This window comes from Thalassophryne amazonica, chromosome 8, assembly GCF_902500255.1.
Source record: "Thalassophryne amazonica chromosome 8, fThaAma1.1, whole genome shotgun sequence".
NCBI classification, from domain to species: domain Eukaryota; kingdom Metazoa; phylum Chordata; class Actinopteri; order Batrachoidiformes; family Batrachoididae; genus Thalassophryne; species Thalassophryne amazonica.
Window position 1 is genome coordinate 68485786 of NC_047110.1, and position 20500 is coordinate 68506285.

A 20500-nucleotide genomic window follows, 5' to 3' on the forward strand; every position below is an offset into this window, starting at 1 on the left:
ATGGCACAACAATGGGCCTCAGCATCTCATCATAGTATCTCTGTGCATTCAAAATGCCATCAATAAAATGCACCTGTGTTCGCTGCCCATGTAATCATAAAACGTCTAAGATACTATGTGACCCGATACGCCTTTACAGCAGCGTGACGTCAACCTCGCAATGTGGGATTTTCACGCACACGCTCTGTAATTTCTGGACTATAAGCCACTACTTTTTTCCATATGGCTTGACGTTTTGAAACGATGCGGCTAATTTCTGGATTTTTACAGGCTTTCATGTAATTTACTCATAAGTCGAAACATGTCCGTCAATGCTGTCCAATAACTGGCTGACAGCCGCGGTGCTCATGCGAAGAAAATTCACACAGAGTAAATATCCAGAGTAAAATGATCCACATAAAGCATCCTGAGTTTGGAAAACATCTGAAAATACTTTAATTCCTCGTGTGGCTGAAAAAAGTTCCTCCGTGATACCGCACTTTACGCAACAGTTCCTTCATCAGAACTCAGATCAGGGTTTCAGCGGTGGAGGTCGTCCATCAGGTTGGTGAGTTTCAGCCCTTGGTGTAGGTGTTCAGGCTGATGGGAGACCAGCTCGGTCCGCTACAGGTGTAATCTGTTTGTGGAATCTCTGTGGTGTGGCTGAAAGGAGCTTTTCTCTCATGATTGGGGACCTTTCCTCATCAACTGCTCCTCTGTGCTGTGGAGTGCTGCAGGGATCTGTCCTTGGGCCGATTCTATTTTCTTTGTACATTCTGCCATTGGGGTCAATTATAACCCAGCACAACCTGTCCTTTCATTGTTATGCAGATGATCTGCAAATCTATCTGCCTGTGAGGACTAATGGGAGTGATGCTTTGTCATCATTATTTAATTGTATTCGTGATGTAAAGCAGTGGCTGTCCCAAAACTTCCTTTACCTGAATGATGGTAAAACTGAGATCATGGTGTTTGAGCGCTCTGGCATACCAAATGTGGTAACACCAGATTTTGGTGCTTTGGCTAACTATGTAAAACCAGCTGTCAAGAATTTGGGAGTGATATTTGACAGCTGTTTGAGGTTCGATCAATAGATAAATTCTGTTGTCAAAGCTAGTTTTTTCCAACTTCGCCTTTTGACTAAAATAAAGCACTTTCTCAGTAGACGTGATCTTGAGACGGCCATTCATGCTTTCATCAGCTCCAGACTTGATTATTGTAATGCACTTTATTCGGGCATTAATCAGTTGTCTCTTGCACGTCTCCAGTTGGTGCAGAATGCTGCTGCTCGTCTTCTGACAAACACTTTTAGACGTGAGCATATTACGCCTGTCCTGTACTCACTCCACTGGCTTCCAGTTTGTTTTAGAATTGATTTTAAAATTTTAATGTTTGTTTTTAAAGCTATTTATGGCCTTGCACCTCCCTACTTGTCTGAAATTTTAACTTTGCGCACCTACAGTACTGGCTTCCAGTTCGTTTTAGAATTGATTTTAAAATTTTAATGTTTGTTTTTAAAGCTATTTATGGCCTTGCACCTCCCTACTTGTCTGAAATTTTAACTTTGCGCACCTACAGTAGGACATTAAGGGCATCTGGCCAGCTTTACTTAGATGTTCCAAGGTCAAGATATAAACGCTGGGGTGATCATGCTTTCGCGGTAGCTGGCCTGAGACTGTGGAATGAGCTACCTCTTGAGTTACGTACTATTCCTGACCTAGCACTTTTTAAATCTAAGTTAAAGACTTATTTATTTAAACTGGCTTTTAACACTTAGCGGGGAGGTGACATGTTCTGTTATTTTTATGTTCTTTTTTTATGTGTTGTTTTAAAATTTTATTTTATATGTGTTTTATTTTTGTAAATTTGTGTTTTTAATGTTAAGCACTTTGGACACCAGTCGGTGCTGTAAAGCGCTTTATAAATAAATGTTGATTGATTGATTGATTGGTGCTGCGTTCAGAACATCAACTCGCCTCCATGAGCTGCACTTTGGGCCAGAAGTTTACAGAGTCACTGCTCCTCATTAACGGCTCAATTACTACAGACAACGAGCTATTCTGTCTGAATGCAAGGAAACTATCCCATGATCCACAAAGAAAAAATAAAACAATGTTAAAATTACTCCGTTTTGCCTCTGTGTGTTGCAGCGATCTGCACCACATCGTGTGTGCACATGTGCGCGCACATCGTGCTCCTCCAATATTACATGTTCCACCTTTGGACAAAAAAAATTACGGTTTATATTTGTGTGTGTTACTGGTAAGGATTTAATTAAAAGTTTAAAAAAATAGTGTGGAGAGTGAACGGCTGTTTAGCTCAGTGTCACAGTGTCATATGTAAGACAAATTTCGGATCTCTGATCTGACAATAAAGTATTATCTTATTATCTTATGCCAAACATTGTAGATAAAACAGAAACACGCTTACAGCTGATAACACAGAGAAGCTTCTTTTCATCAAAATGAATCTGCCCCTCACATTTTCAAAAAAGGTCTTTAGTCAGTTAGTTATGGACAGTTTCAGTTCTGTTTCTGGTGTTGTATATTTTGTAGTGCTGAAGTCCACAGGTTACATTTCAGTGAGATGTCTGGCAGTGTCATGTTTGTTAAGAAATACACGGTTAATGTTGAAGCCCCCATCACACATAGCAAGAATGTGCAGGAACCAGACCAAAACGGAAAATATTACCATCATCGGACGCAGTTGTGAGGGAAAGAGGCGTGATCAGCAGTGTCAGAATGCCTCCAGATTACCTCATCCACACCTGCACACTGGCATCTAAAGCGCATGTAGACAACAATTTAGACGACACAGAGTGCTGACAGACGGCCATAAAAGGTGCTGAAGACTACCCGATGCCCAGAAGTCTGGATGGCAAACACTGGACCGGAGTGGGAGGCAGTGTTGTATTCCTCATGCGCATGAGTGTGCGAGTGCACACGCGTGGGGCTGTGTGTGTGTAGTGTGTGTGTTCATAAGGGCTGTGTGAGCCACTAAGCACACATGCGGGATGCACGTGGGCCCCGCACACGTGCGTATATGGGTGCACATGCGCCACTGGACACCATATGCCAGACGCAGCCTTTCCAGCGAACTTTAATTTCTTATTTCTTTTTTGCTCACTTCAGGAGCACAACGCAAGTCTGTACACCGTGATGTTGGTTGGATTATCACATGGGATTTAATTTTTGCATGGTAATTTGTAGCACACAGCAGCCTGGTGAGAGGCCTTTCACTACAGGTTGTGGTTTGGTTCCTGTGTGCTCTGCGCTGTCCTGGTTCCATGCTGGAGGTGAGTTTCATGTTTAATAACATTGTCATGGCCTGGGATACAGTTCCACGTCACACCTCCTACAGAGTTTAGATGATGATCCGGTAATAATATGCATATAACATCGGTGAGATCCGTTCAGCTGACGTGTGCTATGATGCATTACTGTACATGAGACCACGGAGAGGCGTAGCGGCACACGGTAGTTTCGGTTTGAATGTGCCCTGTTCACATTCACTGTAAATGATGAATGTGTGCCACATACATTATTACAGATCAACATTTTCTTTGCCCTCCCTGGCCGGGTCCAGAGGAGGTGGACATCCCACAACATGCCGGCAGGCTGTGCTCTGACCGATCGTTCTCAGAGCTCAATCAACCGCGATCAGATCGTTTCAGATGCTGTTTTGATGCCGTCAGAATATGTAGACTGCGATCAGATGATGCAAAAACTGCATATAGACCACCGTCAGATGTGCATTCCATCTCAATGGTGCCAAGAGTATTTTGAACATGTGCAACACACTCAGCACAGCCGAGCGAATGGGACCAAATATGTAGATGCTCACAAGTCAATGTTTCCCAGTTGTGGCCGGATGTGTCATTCTGATGCAATTTGGACTCAACTGGTGTGTGTGTGTGATGGGGTATTAAGGACAATTTGTTGTAGTTAAAAGTGACGTTACGTACATGATTTAAGTGAAATGTTTGTATATTAAAAAAAAAAGCTAATGATATTGATAGCAGTTACAGTAAAAGGAACAATTGATGAATAAAAACAGGGTTTCAAAGTTATCATAAAACTGTAATGATATCATGAAGTATTCATATGTACGTACTCCTACTTGTACTCGTAGTCTGGAAAAAAGTGGTATCAGTGCATCCCTACAAAAAAAAACCTGAAGCATTTCTTGCATTTTAATGTAAATAATTGACTATAACTTTGTTGTTTGCTACATTTGTACATGTTTTTGAAATGTATAATTTATATTTGCATTCTAAGTTATAAAAATGGTTTATTAAACATGTTTGTGGTTTTCACAGTAAAAAAAAAAAACTAAACTTTTTTTTTTTATTTTATGTTTTTGTGTAAATTTAGGTTCATTGTGTTAATACAGTATGTCAGAATGAAAGAAAAACTGAAGTCACACAGATGAGGTTGTGCTGACAAAAATGACACCAAACAATACAAAGTAAACAGTTTTTAAGGTAAATTAAATTATGAAGGTAAAACGAAAAGCATTCAAAAACAGCCAATTATATCCTGGACCCAAGAGGATTAAAGACAAATGCACAGCACCCCATGTGCATCAAGTCTGATGAAAACAGAAATGTCTTGATGGGTGACAAGAATTTATGCATATGAATCCAGGATGTCTAAAAAGAACAGTTTTTTTCTAATAATAGATCCTACATGACCCTATCATTGTCACACTATAGTACTGTAAGATTAGAGAGGATGTGCAAAGGTGATTTGTTAAGATGCGCGAATCACACTCAACACATAAGCACGCTCACGCCTGCAGGCATAAAGACGCATACACAACAGCCTGAACTGCGTTGTTCAGTTTCACAATATCTATAAAATAGATGATTTAATGATTTTGAAAATGAAATAAAAAATGTGTCAGTTGTGGGAACAGATTAGTTAAGCGTTCATCCTTAATGTTTACAGATAAAGAAGACAGCCTGTAATTGGTTGCAACTGGGTTATCCTGATCAAAGATGTATTGTGCAATCCTGGACTGAAATAACGGTATAAAATGACACTTAAATTGATGCTTTATTTAAGCATTTAGTCACTTTAGAGCTACTTGATGAAACAAGGACAAGACAGTAAGACACACAACTAATTTCAGAATAGATAACTACAAGATGTTTGCAAGAAAAACCTAATAATATAGACTGTGACACAGACAGCATGCACACTTGCAAGCTGGGAGGATAATAGTACAAATTACAACTCCTACAGAGCCCACAATTTCCATAAACAGCTGTCCATCACTCATAATAGGGACTGAGGGAACTTTGGTACGCAGCTTACATTAAAAATTTTCAGTACTCTACTGATCCTTCTAATCCACGTGTAAAATTATATAATGCTCTGTGTGTTGACTCACTGCGTAGCACATCTTCCATCTGGAAACTTTGACAGAACTCTGCTGCGATCATAGCTGCTACTTGAGTAAAATCAGAGCTATGTCAGGAATGGTTATCTGACAGCAGGTCTGAAGAGGTTTCTTCTCCTTCAGGTCCGTGCTGATCTACACATTTGGTACAAACAGCAGCTGCAGCACGTTATGCCAAAAGCTGACGCCCCCTGGCACAAGACCTGAACTATTTCCCCGCTCAGTCAAGCAACCCGAACTTCAAAAACCATCCCAGGAACTTGGTCAAAATGCGAACTGTAAACCAAACTAAGGTGGTCTTCAGACTTTACCGAAATAAATATCTCCTATATCGTAACATCCTCTCTTAGTTACAAACATAAGTACCATTTTGTGACATCATACACTATTTGCTCTGGACAACATGGAATGGATGGTGCTGAAGGATGAGGAAAGAGTTAAACTCCACCTGCCTCTGTCTCTCAAAGAGCGCATTGCAGCCGTGACAGGCTGTCCGGTCATTGTGTACTGAGGACTTAGTGGGATGGTCATGGTCCGAATACCTAGAGGGTTATGCTGGTCGAGGCATCTTACAAACCCTCTCCAGCCTTATAAGGCCTCTCAGGGTACTGGGGAAAACAGATGCACCTGTCAATAAGGGGAAGAAAGCCAGAGCAGGGGAGCTACATAGACATGACAAGTTTGAAGGAAAACCTGCAGTCGGTTCATTTATCTGCCAAAGTCTGTTGGAGTGCTAACCGCTCGTCTGATTGCCAGCACAAACAGTGCAAAGCGTGACTGCTGCTGAGCAGTTTCCCAACTCTCAGACATGCATTTAACAAGCATATCATACACTTCCTCTGCTCAGAGGAGTAACAAATGTATTCCTTTATCATGCAGTGACAATACAGCAAAAGCAGTACCATTCAGTGATAGTGTCAACTGTCGAGGACCAATCATAGATGGATACGTAACTATCCAGCTCGCATGCTAAGCAGGAGGCTTATTGGGCAGAGCTACAGAGAGCTAATTAATCTCTCCGGGAGGACTTACCCGCTGGGCTGGAGCCCGCACCACTTGGCACTGTAAGGTCTGTGGTATCCAGTATGCCACCTAATGAGATGCACAGAGTGATAAGATTAACCATCTGCATCTCTCTGCAAACCAGCAGAGCATTTGATGGAGATGCCAGACCAGACATGAAGATGTCGTGCAGAGCTGCTTTCACTGCCCCAAAAAAAAAAAAAAAAAAAAAAAAAAAAGGGTTACATGTTCTCCCATCAGTGTTGTCATGGTAGGAAAAATGCCTTCCTATTTTGAAAGATTCAGTGTAGGTATGGTGTCATAGTAATCACCAGTGTGACAGTGCAAAACGACACGAACTGCGCAATACCGTCAGCACCCTGATAAGTCAGTTTTTCCTTGATAGTATCAGGTGCCAATGGAAAAAGAACCTCCGCCAAGCCACATATTTTTTTATGACACCAAAAAAAATTAATGGCAACAAAACAATGTCAAATAGCCATTAATTTGGAAATCAATAATTATTTCAGTACATCTGCATTCCTTCAGAAGAACATCATATATGTGGCTCATTCTTAGAATAATCAATGGAATTTCTAGCAAATCCATATGTGGCTCATTATTCATGGCTTTATTATTCGGTCTGACCAGGGCTTAACATGTTACTTATAATACACAGCCACAGATTTGTTGAAGATAAAACTGGAGGAGGTGATGGTCTAGTGGTTAAGGTGTTGGGTTTGAGACCAGAAGATCCTCGGTTCAAATCCCAGCCTAACTGGAAAATCACTAAGGGTCCTTAGTGATTAGCGTGTAGTGGGTGCCTTGTATGGCAGCACCCTCACATCGGGGTGAATGTGAGGCATTATTTGTAAAGCACTTTGAGCATCTGATGCAGATGGAAAAGTGCTATGTAAATGCAGTCCATTTACCATTTAAAAGTATAAAAATATTTGATTTAGGAAGTTTTCATCCAGATTTTAACTTTGCAGGAACAGATGAGGGAAGGTGATGGTCTAATAGTTAAGGGGTGGGCATAAGACCAGAGAATCCTTGGTTCAAACCCCTGCCAGACCTGAAAATCACTAAAGGCCTTTTGGCAAGGTCTTTAATCCCCTAGTTGTGTAGTCAGCACCTTGCATGGCAGCAGCCTGACATCAGTGTGTATGAATGGGTGAATGTGAGGCATCATTGTAAAGTATTTTGAGCTTCAGATTCAGATGGAAAAGTGCTATACAAATGCAGTCCATTTACCAGATGTGAAAAAAGAAAATGGTCCAGGTTAAAATCTTACTCAGATAAGCTGCAAAACATGTTTTTCATCTACCATTTACATTTTCATGTGTTTGAGGTTTAATATTTAACATCTCTAAACTCCCACAATTCTATGAGTGTTTTTACAAACATTCTCCTGCTTTAAACACCATTAGGCCTGGCACAGCTTGTTTGAGACCTCTGTGATCTATGTAACAGAAATAAACCCGCCACCGTCACAGTCGACAAAGTGAAAATATGGGGTGGTATTAATTTTAGGGCATATAACCCACCCCTAATTCCAAGACAAACTGTCTTCAGTATGGTGAGTGGTTTGTAATGTTCATAACATAGGACTTATTTTGCATTCCACGATTATATGTGAACTTGTATGATAAAACTATTAATTGTCTTGGACATTAATTGGGGGAAAAGCTTCACCACCGTGGAGACGTTTTTAAAATATACATTGAAACAAAAGCACACAGTAGCAGCATGCCACATGATTTTGGTAACATTTATCCTTCAGATTAAAAATATAATAATTCCATATGAGTCTTTATAAAAGAACAAAGAATGAGGAAACACTATAACAAATAGCCATTACGTAAATTCTCTGACAGTGGCTCAATGCCAGACAGCCCTAACAGATACAGTTACCCTACACAACTTGTAATTTTAGCTCTTAGAAGCCATCTGGACTGGTTATTGCTATGCTCTAGAGTGTAGACTGACATCAATTGTCCTACCATACATAAGCAATAAAAGTTTTGATGATTACTTCAGTCTGTGTAAGGAAACAAAGAAGTCAGCTATTAGGTGTTTATGGCACACAATTTTGTGAATTTGCGGCCCCTTACACATCCAGACTTCTACAGTGTGGTCTGACCCATCCTGACTTTGCCACTTTGAAGTACTGTACCAAACAGTTTTCCACTAACCTGCAGTGCCTGCACTGGCTGGCCTCTGTGGACCTCCGCTAGAGCCCACATTCCTGTGCAGAGAGGCTTGTGGAGGAGACAGCATCCCGCTGTCACTGAGAGAGGCTGTGGCTGCTGCCAAGGACTGGCTGCCGAGAGTCACTCCTGGCTGGTACATGGCGTTAGGGTTGGATACGGGCACTGCCACATGCATGGAGAAGTTCTGCTGAGGCAGTGCTGTAGACTACAAGATGCAAACAAAAACATAAGCACAAAAACACACAAAATCAAAGTCTTGTTGATGAGAGTGGTCAGTGGTTATCATGGTATCATTAATAGAGAGCTCCCCACCAAGGGTTAACATCAAAAACCTATTAGATTCACAACACTGTCAAACAGCCTGGACACAGAACAGAGCTGCAAAGATGAAATCAAATATGACTGTACACTTAAAGGGGTCATATTGTGCAAATTCTCACTGGCTTAAAAGTTACACTTTTGATAGTAATAAAATATTAATGTTCTGATTTATTAAAGGTTTGCTTGTCTGAAAACATTTTTAAACACCACTGCAGTTGCAAATAAATGAATTTAAAAATAAAAAAAAAATTGCATGATGATTTACTGATGGTGTGCACTGAGGATTGAGTCTTTCCAATGCACAAAATAGGGCGTACAGCTCATTTAGCATGTTTGCCTTGAATATGCCTTTTGTAATATTGTGGGGGTTGAGCACGCAAATAGGTGAAGTTTACACACATTTATCCAGATTAAAAGCAAATTCCAGGGGCTGAAACTGCATCTGCAATTTCCTGGATCGGAAAATTTGGTGCTAATTCATATAGTGTTACGCAATGAATGCAGACACACATTCCCCTTGAGCTGTTTGGGTATGATTTTCTTTATTTAAATTCAATAATCTTTAACACTGAAAACAGCATGACTTAACATTACTTTATGATGGCCTATTCTTAACAAAACAAAACATCCACACCCTTATTATTATTCTCATTCCCTTTCACGTCCATGTTCATATGTTTCACCTCAGGGAGCTGAGGTGGATCGCTCCTGCTCCCACTTTGACACTTTGTGTACATTATTGCTTCCTCAGCAGAAACCATTTCACTTCTGAGTTTTCCATCTAAATAGTAATGCACCAAATGCTGGCACAGTTGTGTCTTAAACAGAATGACAAAAGACAATCCTGTTTATTTTGTGTTATACCCACAATGCACCCCTGACAAAGTGACTATATACAACTCCTTTGCACCCTGCGCCTGACTTTGCACTCAGTTTACGCAACTTGCAAACAGCAAAGTAGAGCAATTCAACATGCTCAAACTGTACTTGCACTATGCACTTTAAGATGTGCATCACAATTTGTCAAAATAGGGCTCATTTTAAAATAATCTCTGAAACATTTGACTGAGATTTAATACTGTAGTTGTTGTGGTGTGGTGACATCCATTAGTGTAACATGACCCCTTTGTAGTTTTATTTATATCAAAATGTATTTTCAGAAACATTTCTACCTGAGATCAAAAGGCTAGTAGTTAAAATCATACCAACAGTGAACAAAGATAACACTCATTAACAATATGCATCCAGAATTCACATGTATCCCTGCAGCTACAGCAACACAGGCAAAACACAGAAAACACAAAATAACAATAATAAAACACATGCAATCAGGTGATCACTTTGGCTTTGCAGCAGTCAGCACTAGAGATGTACTTTTGCCTTTTGGAAAGGGGGGAAAAACAGTTTTAATGAGATTCACAGCACAGGGAAGGAGAAGTGAGCATTCAGAGCTACACAAACTGTGACCTGCTCGTATTTGCCAACAAAGTGCTGACTGTGCAAAAAGTGTAAGTAAGAATGACAGGTGGCAGTGAGAACATTTCATCATAGCATTAACCAGTGAGCCAGCTGGGTGTTATCATTAGTTTGTTAATGGCACAGTGATGCTCTTCATGTCAGGAACATAGAGAAAACTGCTGCTTAGTACGCACTAGGTTCTTGCACAATCCTAGTATTGTCACACATGATAAGATCACAAAGCTACATGCTTTTTTAAACAATGTAAAAGGTGAGCCAGAAAATAATAAAGGAGGGGGATGAATAATGTTGTCTCAATAGATTGTGGGAACATATTAGGACTAGAACTGTTTATAAGCAGAAGAATGAGGAGACTAAAAGAGATGTGAATGGAGAAACACTAAACGCTCCATTATAAAGGAACGTTGAATTAAATCTGGTGGAAAATCTGGTTTTGGGGAGAAAAATCAAAATCTACTTCTGTATAAGACAAAGTACAAATCTTAATGATAAACTCACAATAAACTCAAGTGACATTTGCATCTGTAAATAAACTGTGATCTCATCATTGCGTTCCAAAATATCAAACAGAATCAAATGCTGATCCAGTGAAAGGGGCATTAATTGTTAAAGCTACAGTACTTCTGTAAGAAGAGGTTCTTTGGGGCAGGAACACAAAAGAAGAAAAAGTTAAATGAACAAAAGAGTGAAAATCCTTTGTGCCACATAGCCAAGCAAAAACATTGCATGTACAGTACTTACGATTTTATGATTTCTCATCATATTATCAAACTCCTCATTAATTTTTTTATACTTTTCTTCTGTGTGAGGAGTGAGGACATATGAGGCATCAGGGTCCGGGCTATCACAACCTCTGTGTTCTTTCTTGTTAAGCGCCTGTAGTGAACATCAACATAAAGACAGTAATCAACACAAAACAGCAGGAGACTAGAAAAGTACTTACACCACAGCGCTTGTACATTAAATCACTCTCTTCGTTTAGTTTGCCGAAATGGTCATCCACGAGGGGGCTGTGCCCATAACAGTCATCAGGATCAGGACTAGCACAGTCATTATGGCCTTTGTTTCTCAATTTCTGAAATGAAATTGCAAAGTTGAAAAGAAACAGTTTGCAACATGTGGCATGATGTGATGGTTTTAGCTCATTACCTAGAATCATGTTTGTTTGCTTTTTGTTTTAGTTTTTTTTTTTTTTTTTTTTGTCAAATCTGAAAAATATGAAGTCATCTTATTCCCTAATCTGTTGCTGTTGCCATTTATTTAACCAGGTTTAAAAGACTCATTGTGATTAAAAATCTCTTTTCCAAGAGTGCCCTGGTCAAGACAGCAGCACAAATAACAGTTTCAAACACAATCAAACATAAAACATGACATAAATTAAAACGTAATTATAAAAATCTGAAAACATTCATCAATTCATGAAACATCTACAATCAAATGTAGCTGTTTCCAAATCATTTAAAATCACTTTAAAAGTGTCTGATGAGACCAGTTGCCTAAGATCCAAGTGATTCTGCAACTGATTCCAAGCACAGGGAGCAGCATATTTAAATGCCCTTTCCCCCAGCTCAGTATGAACCTCAGGGACCTTAAAAAGGAATAAATCTTCAGAATGAAGAGAATAACGTCCTATATTCGTGTGCTGTAAATACGTCCATAGGTGAGAAAGATGGAGTCCAAGAACTGCCTTATAAATAAGTACGTGCCAATGTTTAAGTGTAAGGGAGGACAGGGTGGATCAACCCCCTGCTCATATTTGTGATTAACAGTGTTACGCACGTTACTTTAAAAAAGTAATGACTTATAGTTACGAGTTACTTCTCCCAAAAGTAACTGAATTACAGCATTATAAAAGTAACTAGTTACGAGGGTAAAGCAACAATTTTGTTACTTTTTAAAAAAAATATGTCAATGAATTTGCCCCCCCCCCCCCCCCCCCCATGGAACTTTAAATTAAATTGCATGTTCAATTATTTCTAATAAAACTAAATATTATTTTTTAATGAATTAAATGGACACTTAACAAAATAAATTATTAACCAAAAACATTGCACATGAATCTACCCCATTTTAATGTTGCTGTGGGACAGTGTAAGACAAGACACATATCAAACTGAACATATTATTGTAGATATGATCATTTCTATGTTTATACAGTCTAACAATCAAACACAATAGATATTCTAGAAATGTTTTATATTTATTGCACCTCAACAGGCCACAACTGGTCATCAAATAAATCTAAAATTAAATTATGCTCATTCACATGTACATTCTTGCTTTGTATCTCTGTGAGGGAAAAGTAATGTCTGTAGCTCCAGTTTAAAAATGCTAATGCTGTGTGTATCTGTGTCGGTTGTGTGCATTTGGATTTGTGCGTGAACTTACTCTTCCTTAGCCAATCACTGTCACTTATACGGTTTTCCCTCCACCACCACCCCCCCCCCCCGCCAAAAAAAAAGAAAGAAATGATAACGGCATCATAACAATGGAAACAGTAATTAGATAGACTACCAGTTACTGAAAAAAATAACGCAGATAATAACGGTATTTATTTTAAAAGCGTTATTCCCAACAGTGATGATAAATCTCACAGCTCCATGATAGACTGAATACAGCATGTGTAGAAACTGTTAAGATAAATATATATATATATATATATATATATATATATATATATATATACATACATACATACATACATATAATACACACACACATATACGAGGTCTGTTTTGAATATTATTTTTATTTTATTATTATTATTATTTTTATATTTGAATCACGTGTGATTGCATCAGCCAAGCTTGAACCTTCGTGCGCATACGTGAGTTTTTTCACGCCTGTCGGTTGCGTCATTCGCCTGTGAGTAGGCTTTGTGTGAGCAGTGGTCCACCCCTCTCGTCGGATTTTTACTGCAAATAAAATGTCTGAACAATTTGGAGCTTTGCTGCATCAAATTTTTCCAGAAACTGTGAGAAACCTCCAGGTGGACACCATTCGGAAAATTCAGATGGCTTTCAGGGACGATTTTATGGGGATTACACAGATTAAGGAGTGCTCCAGCCAGTTTAAAGACCGCCCACAGCGGCTGAGAGCGCGGCGCACTCTGAGCGCCGATCTACAGGCTGAAACCTCGCTGAAACAACCAGATCATTTCCAAATTGAAGGCTTTGTTGATCTGGGACGTCGTCTGACTTCCACAGAAATGGCAGAAGGCGTGGATTTTGACCAACTGTGTCAATTCCCGCAGATGGTTGTCAGAACGTTTTGGAACTGAAATCCAACACTTTTCGGATGTGCGCCAGTTCATATTTCTGACGCCATTCTGCGTGATTCTGGCTAAGTGCGATGATCAGCAGTAACAACAAAAAGGAGGAAAGTTTTGAAGAGAAGGTGGATGACAATGTCAGCATTTACTGACATCTACATGTGGAAGCTGAATGGATAAAGAACTGGCCAGTGGCGGAAGACATCAAACACAATACACTTCTCACTTATGGTACCAGCAACAAAACTAAACTAACCAACTAATTGACTAAACCAAATGAACTACAAAAACACAATAATTCAATAACACTAATAACACTGTTAAACTAACGTGAACCACAATAATAATGTTTAAAACCCCAAACTGCATGATGCATTGCAGCACAACATTGACTGTTTACTGGTTAGCTATAATTGCTAATTTCTCCAAAAAATATTTGTCCTATCAGCTTTCCATATTTCCAGCATTCAACCTTGACCCAAAACACATAAGCATGCCAAACGGCAAATGTCAGCACTCCCCGGTTTTTGTGTGATTGAAGCCACACACATGCACGCATGCATACACGCACACAGAGGCCACTTGGCTATTATAATATAGATGCAAAATCTGATGCGATATTAACAGACAGAGGCACTTGGTAAAAGCTAAATGCGGTCACTCCATTAGTTCATATTACCATGTTAATGAACAACAATTATTGTGTGTTAATAAACAATTTGGCATCCAGTGCCAAATCAACGTGTGGATTCATATTGGATCTGCTCTGGCAATCCAGAAGAAAAAGGGAGAAGCCGAAAGGATGTCAAAAACAATAGGTGGTCTGTTGAATTACAATACTATAATTTTATCCTGTGAAATACAGAAAAGGAATACAGAAAAACTCCTGGCAAGGCAACAAAGTTGCTGTAAATGTACAGTCAATTAAAAATTACAGCATTTTACTGAAAAAATAAATAAATAAAAAAATCACAATAGCCCACAGTATAAATACAGTACTGTACTGCATTAAATTTACAACAATATTCTTGTATATTTCCTCCTATAAATTTACTGTATCTAATTAATACATGTAAGGTAAGGTGTGTCTGAATGTGACATGTTAAAAATAACAAAAATATACTGCACTCAAGGTTTTTGGTGGTCTATGTTTCAATAGTTTCTGCCATCTTGTGATAGCAATGCTATAATGTTGTGGTTGAACACATCTGATGCTGCATTCAGAACCCTCGGAAGCTCAGAGAGACCCAACATATAAAATCCCTACTTCTGGAAAAAGTGTGTTCATGAGATTACCTCAGGGACAACTACTCAGCCTATCACAGTAGAGCTAATATTGTCTTTTGGCTAAATGATTGCCGATGTGTGGTCCTACCAGTGGTGGGCACAGCTAACTAAAAAGTTAGCTTTGATAACCATTCATCAGATAACTAAAAAGTTATCTTTAATGATGATAAACTGCTAAAAAAAAAATCTTTATTACAGATAACTGATAACTATTAGTATTAGTATTGATTCAGATGCAGCCACATCAGATTACACAGGCAGCTTCTGATAAACCAGTTTCACTTTAAGCGCTGCAGGGGCTGCTGGGTAAATTCAATGATCACAAACACACAAGAATGCAGGAAAAATTAATGAATAAAAAAATAAAACCCCAAACACTGTCATCATCTTTCAAAAGCAGTAAAACACAGTATTAGAAGTCACAGTTTATCTCTGTATTACAACCCCTGGCAAAAATTATGGAATCACCGGCCTCGGAGGATGTTCATTCAGTTGTTTAATTTTGTAGAAAAAAAAGCAGATCAGAGACATGACACAAAACTAAAGTCATTTCAAATGGTAACTTTCTGGCTTTAAGAAACACTATAAGAAATCAAGAAAAAAGATTGTGGCAGTCAGTAACGGTTACTTTTTTAGACCAAGCAGAGGAAAAAAATACGGAATCACTCAATTCTGAGGAAAAAATTATGGAATCACCCTGTAAATTTTCATCCCCAAAACTAACACCTGCATCATATCAGATCTGCTCGTTAGTCTGCATCTAAAAAGGAGTGAACACACCTTGGAGAGCTGTTGCACCAAGTGGACTGACATGAATCATGGCTCCAACACGAGAGATGTCAATTGAAACAAAGGAGAGGATTATCAAACTCTTAAAAGAGAGTAAATCATCACGCAATGTTGCAAAAGATGTTGGTTGTTCACAGTCAGCTATGTCTAAACTCTGGACCAAATACAAACAACATGGGAACGTTGTTAAAGGCAAACATACTGGTAGACCAAGGAAGACAAAGCGTCAAGACAGAAAACTTAAAGCAATATGTCTCAAAAATTGAAAAATGTACACAAAACAAATGAGGAACAAATGGGAGGAAACTGGAGTGAACGTCTGTGACCGAACTGTAAGAAACCGCCTAAAGGAAATGGGATTTACATACAGAAAAGCTAAACGAAAGGCATCATTAACACCTAAACAGAAAAAAACAAGGTTACAATGGGCTAAGGAAAAGCAATCGTGGACTGTGGATGACTGGATGAAAGTCATATTCAGTGATGAATCTCGAATCTGCATTGGGCAAGGTGATGATGCTGGAACTTTTGTTTGGTGCCTTTCCAATGAGATTTATAAAGATGACTGCCTGAAGAGAACATGTAAATTTCCACAGTCATTGATGATATGGGGCTGCATGTCAGGTAAAGGCACTGGTGAGATGGCTGTCATTACATCATCAATAAATGCACAAGTTTATGTTGATATTTTGGACAATTGAAAGGATGTTTGGGGATGATGAAATCATTTTTCAAGATGATAATGCATCTTGTCATAGAGCAAAAACTGCAAAAACATTCCTTGCAAAAAGACACATAGGGTCAATGTCATGGCATAGGGTCAATGTCAATGAGCAGATCTGATTTGATGCAGGTGTTAATTTGGGGGATGAAAATTTACAGGGTGATTCCATAATTTTTCCTCAGAATTGAGTGATTCCATATTTTTTTTCCTCTGCTTGGTCTAAAAAAAGTAACCGTTACTGACTGCCACAATCTTTTTTTCTTGATTTCTTATAGTGTTTCTTAAAGCCAGAAAGTTGCCATTTGAAATGACTTTAGTTTTGTGTCATGTCTGTGATCTGCTTTTTTTCTACAAAATTAAACAACTGAATGAACATCCTCTGAGGCCGGTGATTCCATAATTTTTGCCAGGGGTTGTATATACACTGTCATTTACAAGCTAAAAGCTGCTGCTTTTTTCACACCCTTTCACCCCTGAGGCTTAAACAACTGAAATACGTCCATTAATGCATTGATTGGCAGAATAAAAGGCATGTAGTAAATATAAATTCTTACCTGTTAGTTTCAGTGAGATTCATCTGAAAAAATAATCATCCTGAGATTATCCAAAATGGTCTAAATGGTGAAGAAACTCCCCAGTCTGTACACAGCTGCGCCGTGAGAGCTCCTCTCTCTCACCAAGTCGTGGTGATACCGTCAGCCACAATGAAATAAAATAAACTAAGTGTATATTTTTGCCGGATATGGCAAACACACACCTAGCTATATTTGACTGGATCTCCTCGCTGATTTGCTAGTTCAAATGACGTCATCCTAGAGGGTATTTCAACATGGTGGTGTCCACCGCATTGAGTGTTGCGGCGCCTCAGTATTGAGTGTTGGTGCTAATTTTTCATCTTTAAATGCCGTTTTGGGTGTCATGAAGTCGTTTGAATCGGAACAGAAAATCACCGACTGGCGGAGGGATTCTCAGACGCTAAAAGCAGCTCAAAAATGTGGCATAGCTGTGCCCGAAATTATTTCCACCGCGTGGTGAACATTATTTTCACTGTGCCCAAAATCATTTCCACCGCCGCGCCCAAAATTATGTCCATCGGCGCTTTTTGCCACATGGTGGAAATAATTTCGGGCACGGTGGAAATAATTTTTGCAGTCTTGGTAATTTTCTGTGTAGGGCGGGGATTATAAACAAAACCTCAAGACAGAATAAAAACGAAAATACAGAAGTCCACGCTGGCACCTGTGTAGGGCTGAAATGATTAGTCGAGTAATTCGAATAATTCAATTACAAAAAATGTTCGAGGCAAATTCTGTGCCTCGAAGCTTCGTTTAACACTGTAATACATATGCCAGGCCTGTGTGTGTCGCTGTAATGCCCCCAGAAAAACAAACAGAAGAAGAAGTAGAGCAAGCGTTAATCAAATTCAAATTCAAATTTCCAACGTGACAGAGTGAAATAAAGTCTTTTAGGAAAAAGACAGGCCGTGCTGATCATCTGAAATAGCTTACTGTGCATTTAAAGCAAAGCAGTGTGTGTGTGTTTTTTTTAAACAGTTTCGTCCGCTGGCCGGTCTACACACGGCGGACGGCTGCTGTCTCTGCCCGGTGTGAGCAGCTCAGCACTGCCCTCACACAGCTCCGTCCCGGCCACAGTCTCTGGAAGAAGTCCGCACTTTCTTATGTGTGACTCGCAATGAGTGTTTCGTTTTTTAATTTTCGCTTTTTTTGGGCAACACACAATGCTTCACAAACATGGGAACTCAAATAAAATAATAATAATACATAAACCAGTGATTGCGAGGCTGCATGTTCAACCTCCAGCAGAAAATGAAATACACTGGCTGAATCGCAGCGGGAGTGTTAAAAAGAAATTTATGCAGGGACCCAGTCCACCACCTTAATAAATAAATAAATTAATAAAAATGGTTAAATTTTACAAGTTGGGGAAAACAAAAAACAGAAAGCCACATCCCATCACCATTTCAGCAAAATGTCAAGACTTTGACTGAGCTCCTGACACCAGGAAAGATCCAAAACTTGTAAAGATGTGAAAAAAAAATTACCCAGAAAAACACAAAGGGATACACTAAATTTGACAGTCTCCGTGGTGACACAGTGACACTGTGCCATGACTTAGGGAGAGCCCTGGACTGTTAATGTTTTAAACGCAAAAGTACTTTTTATCCAATTACTCAATTAATCACCAGAATAATCGATAGAATACTTAATTACTACAATAATCGATAGCTGCAGGCCTACACCTGTGTTTATACTGATTTTTTCTCTGTCAGTGTCATGTCTGCAAAACCTCTGATTAGTCCACCCCTGAAAATAGTGAATGGTAAAATATGCCAATTTTCTATAATGAAAATCACCAATATCGAGCTACTATCATGAATGTGAAATAAGGAGATCTTAAACTCCGACCACCTTAAGTTCCCGCCCGACAGCGGCCGTTCCGTTCCGTCATGAATAAATTTAGACGGCCAGCAAAACTGCGTAACCCACCATTTTGCTGGTGCCACGTATGGTGAAATATCATCCAGTTCCACTTTGCCAAGGGCACCACCATGGTGAAATAAACTCTACAATGATGTCATTTGAACTAGCCAATCAACGACGAGATCTGGTCAAATATCGTGAGGTGCGTGTTTGCCGTATCCAGCAAAATATAACCTGCCTAAATAATCGTTTAATGATGATGTCATCAGTAAGCGACAGCCAGTCTGCCATAAATAAACACAACAGATGGACTAAAATGTTTGATTTTAGGGTTTACAAACGTTTTGACCGTAAACTTTGTTCACTTTACCAGCAAAAAAATGTTATCGGGCTAAAAGTTATCGGAACTAAATTTATCAGAAGATAATTGGTCCGATGACGGTTTTAAAACTTATCTGAAAAGCTAATCCGCTAGCAAAAACATTAGCTTTGTTAATTATCTGCTATCAGATTAGCTGGACTGTGCCCACCACTGGGTGCTGCTAGCTTAACTAGTTGTACATAGAATGTGAATATATTACGTACAGCAGTAATATCTTGTTAAAAATTGATTTCAAAGATGCATTTCAACATTTGTAAAATTGTTGTCGAGCCAGTCCCAAAAGTGGCTGCGATGGCTGTGACGTCAACTGTGAATCCTCAGGAAGCTAGGTTTCCTCGCCAATTTCCAAGTGAAAATTTTGGCACAACTATGTGTTCAAGGCCTTTTTCCCCGAGCTACAGGTCGGAATCTCTGACCTTCCAAGTGTTTTGACCGCAGCATTAGCTACAGGTAAATACACCCATGGGTGTACAAATGAGCAGAAACTAGCAATGACACCATGTGCTGCTTTGTCCCAAGTAGAAAATAGGGCCCTTAATGTCACTCAAATACCCTTTCGTGCTTCACAAACAAAATCATTTCTCTGTCTCTGGCCACTCTGTTCCCCCTTCTTTGACTGCAAGGATGTTTTTGCATTTTTCATCATATTACATTTATCATCCACATGCCAGCTAGCAACATCCTGTATATAAGATCCAGCAGGGCACTTTCATGTGTCCTGGCTCATAAGTCAGGATGGGTGTGACACACGGGATCTTATCAGAGCTAATGCATGTGGGAAATAAAACAAATGCGATGCTTATTTGAGCATGAAATTGAACAATTACTGTAAAAGCACGCATATATAAACCCTGCTCTAACTCAAAGGAGAAAACACAATATGCCATACAACTACACAAATAAACTCAGTGCTGTGCTCTTTTGCTGGCTTTCATCCGGCCTGCTCCCTGCTCCTCATTACAGCCCTGAATTGCAGTGTTAACAAGACTTGCTGACAGCATGTGACAGCTTGTGATATCAAGGCAGTGCACATCAAAACATGATTTATGTGTGGCTCTCAAGGCTTCTCTATCAGGCTTCGACGGGTCCACGGCAGCACCCCGTCTGCGGGCTGCCTCAGAGGCCCCGTGTGTACAGGAAGGTCAGCGGCCCCTGTGGATCGAGGGGTCACGGCCTGAGCCAGAGAAGCAGAACCTACACACAATAATG

The 20500-nt window shown here is 39.5% G+C and overlaps 1 protein-coding gene across 5 annotated transcripts in view; it reads right to left on the reverse strand.

Annotated features, from left to right (window-relative positions):
• Positions 1 to 20500, reverse strand: part of mef2aa (myocyte enhancer factor 2aa) — a 186008-nt gene that overhangs the window by 35259 nt on the left and 130249 nt on the right. For 2 of the 5 annotated variants that reach the window (XM_034176558.1, XM_034176563.1), the window contains exons 4-5: positions 11139 to 11273; positions 8580 to 8802 (exon numbers count right to left, since the gene is read on the reverse strand). In XM_034176558.1, coding sequence (XP_034032449.1) covers positions 8580 to 8802; positions 11139 to 11273 — 358 coding nt within the window. Of the gene's footprint in view, positions 1 to 6414; positions 6475 to 8579; positions 8803 to 11138; positions 11274 to 11340; positions 11473 to 20500 lie in introns of all 5 variants that reach the window. The other 3 variants (XM_034176559.1, XM_034176560.1, XM_034176561.1) reach the window with 2 other exon arrangements.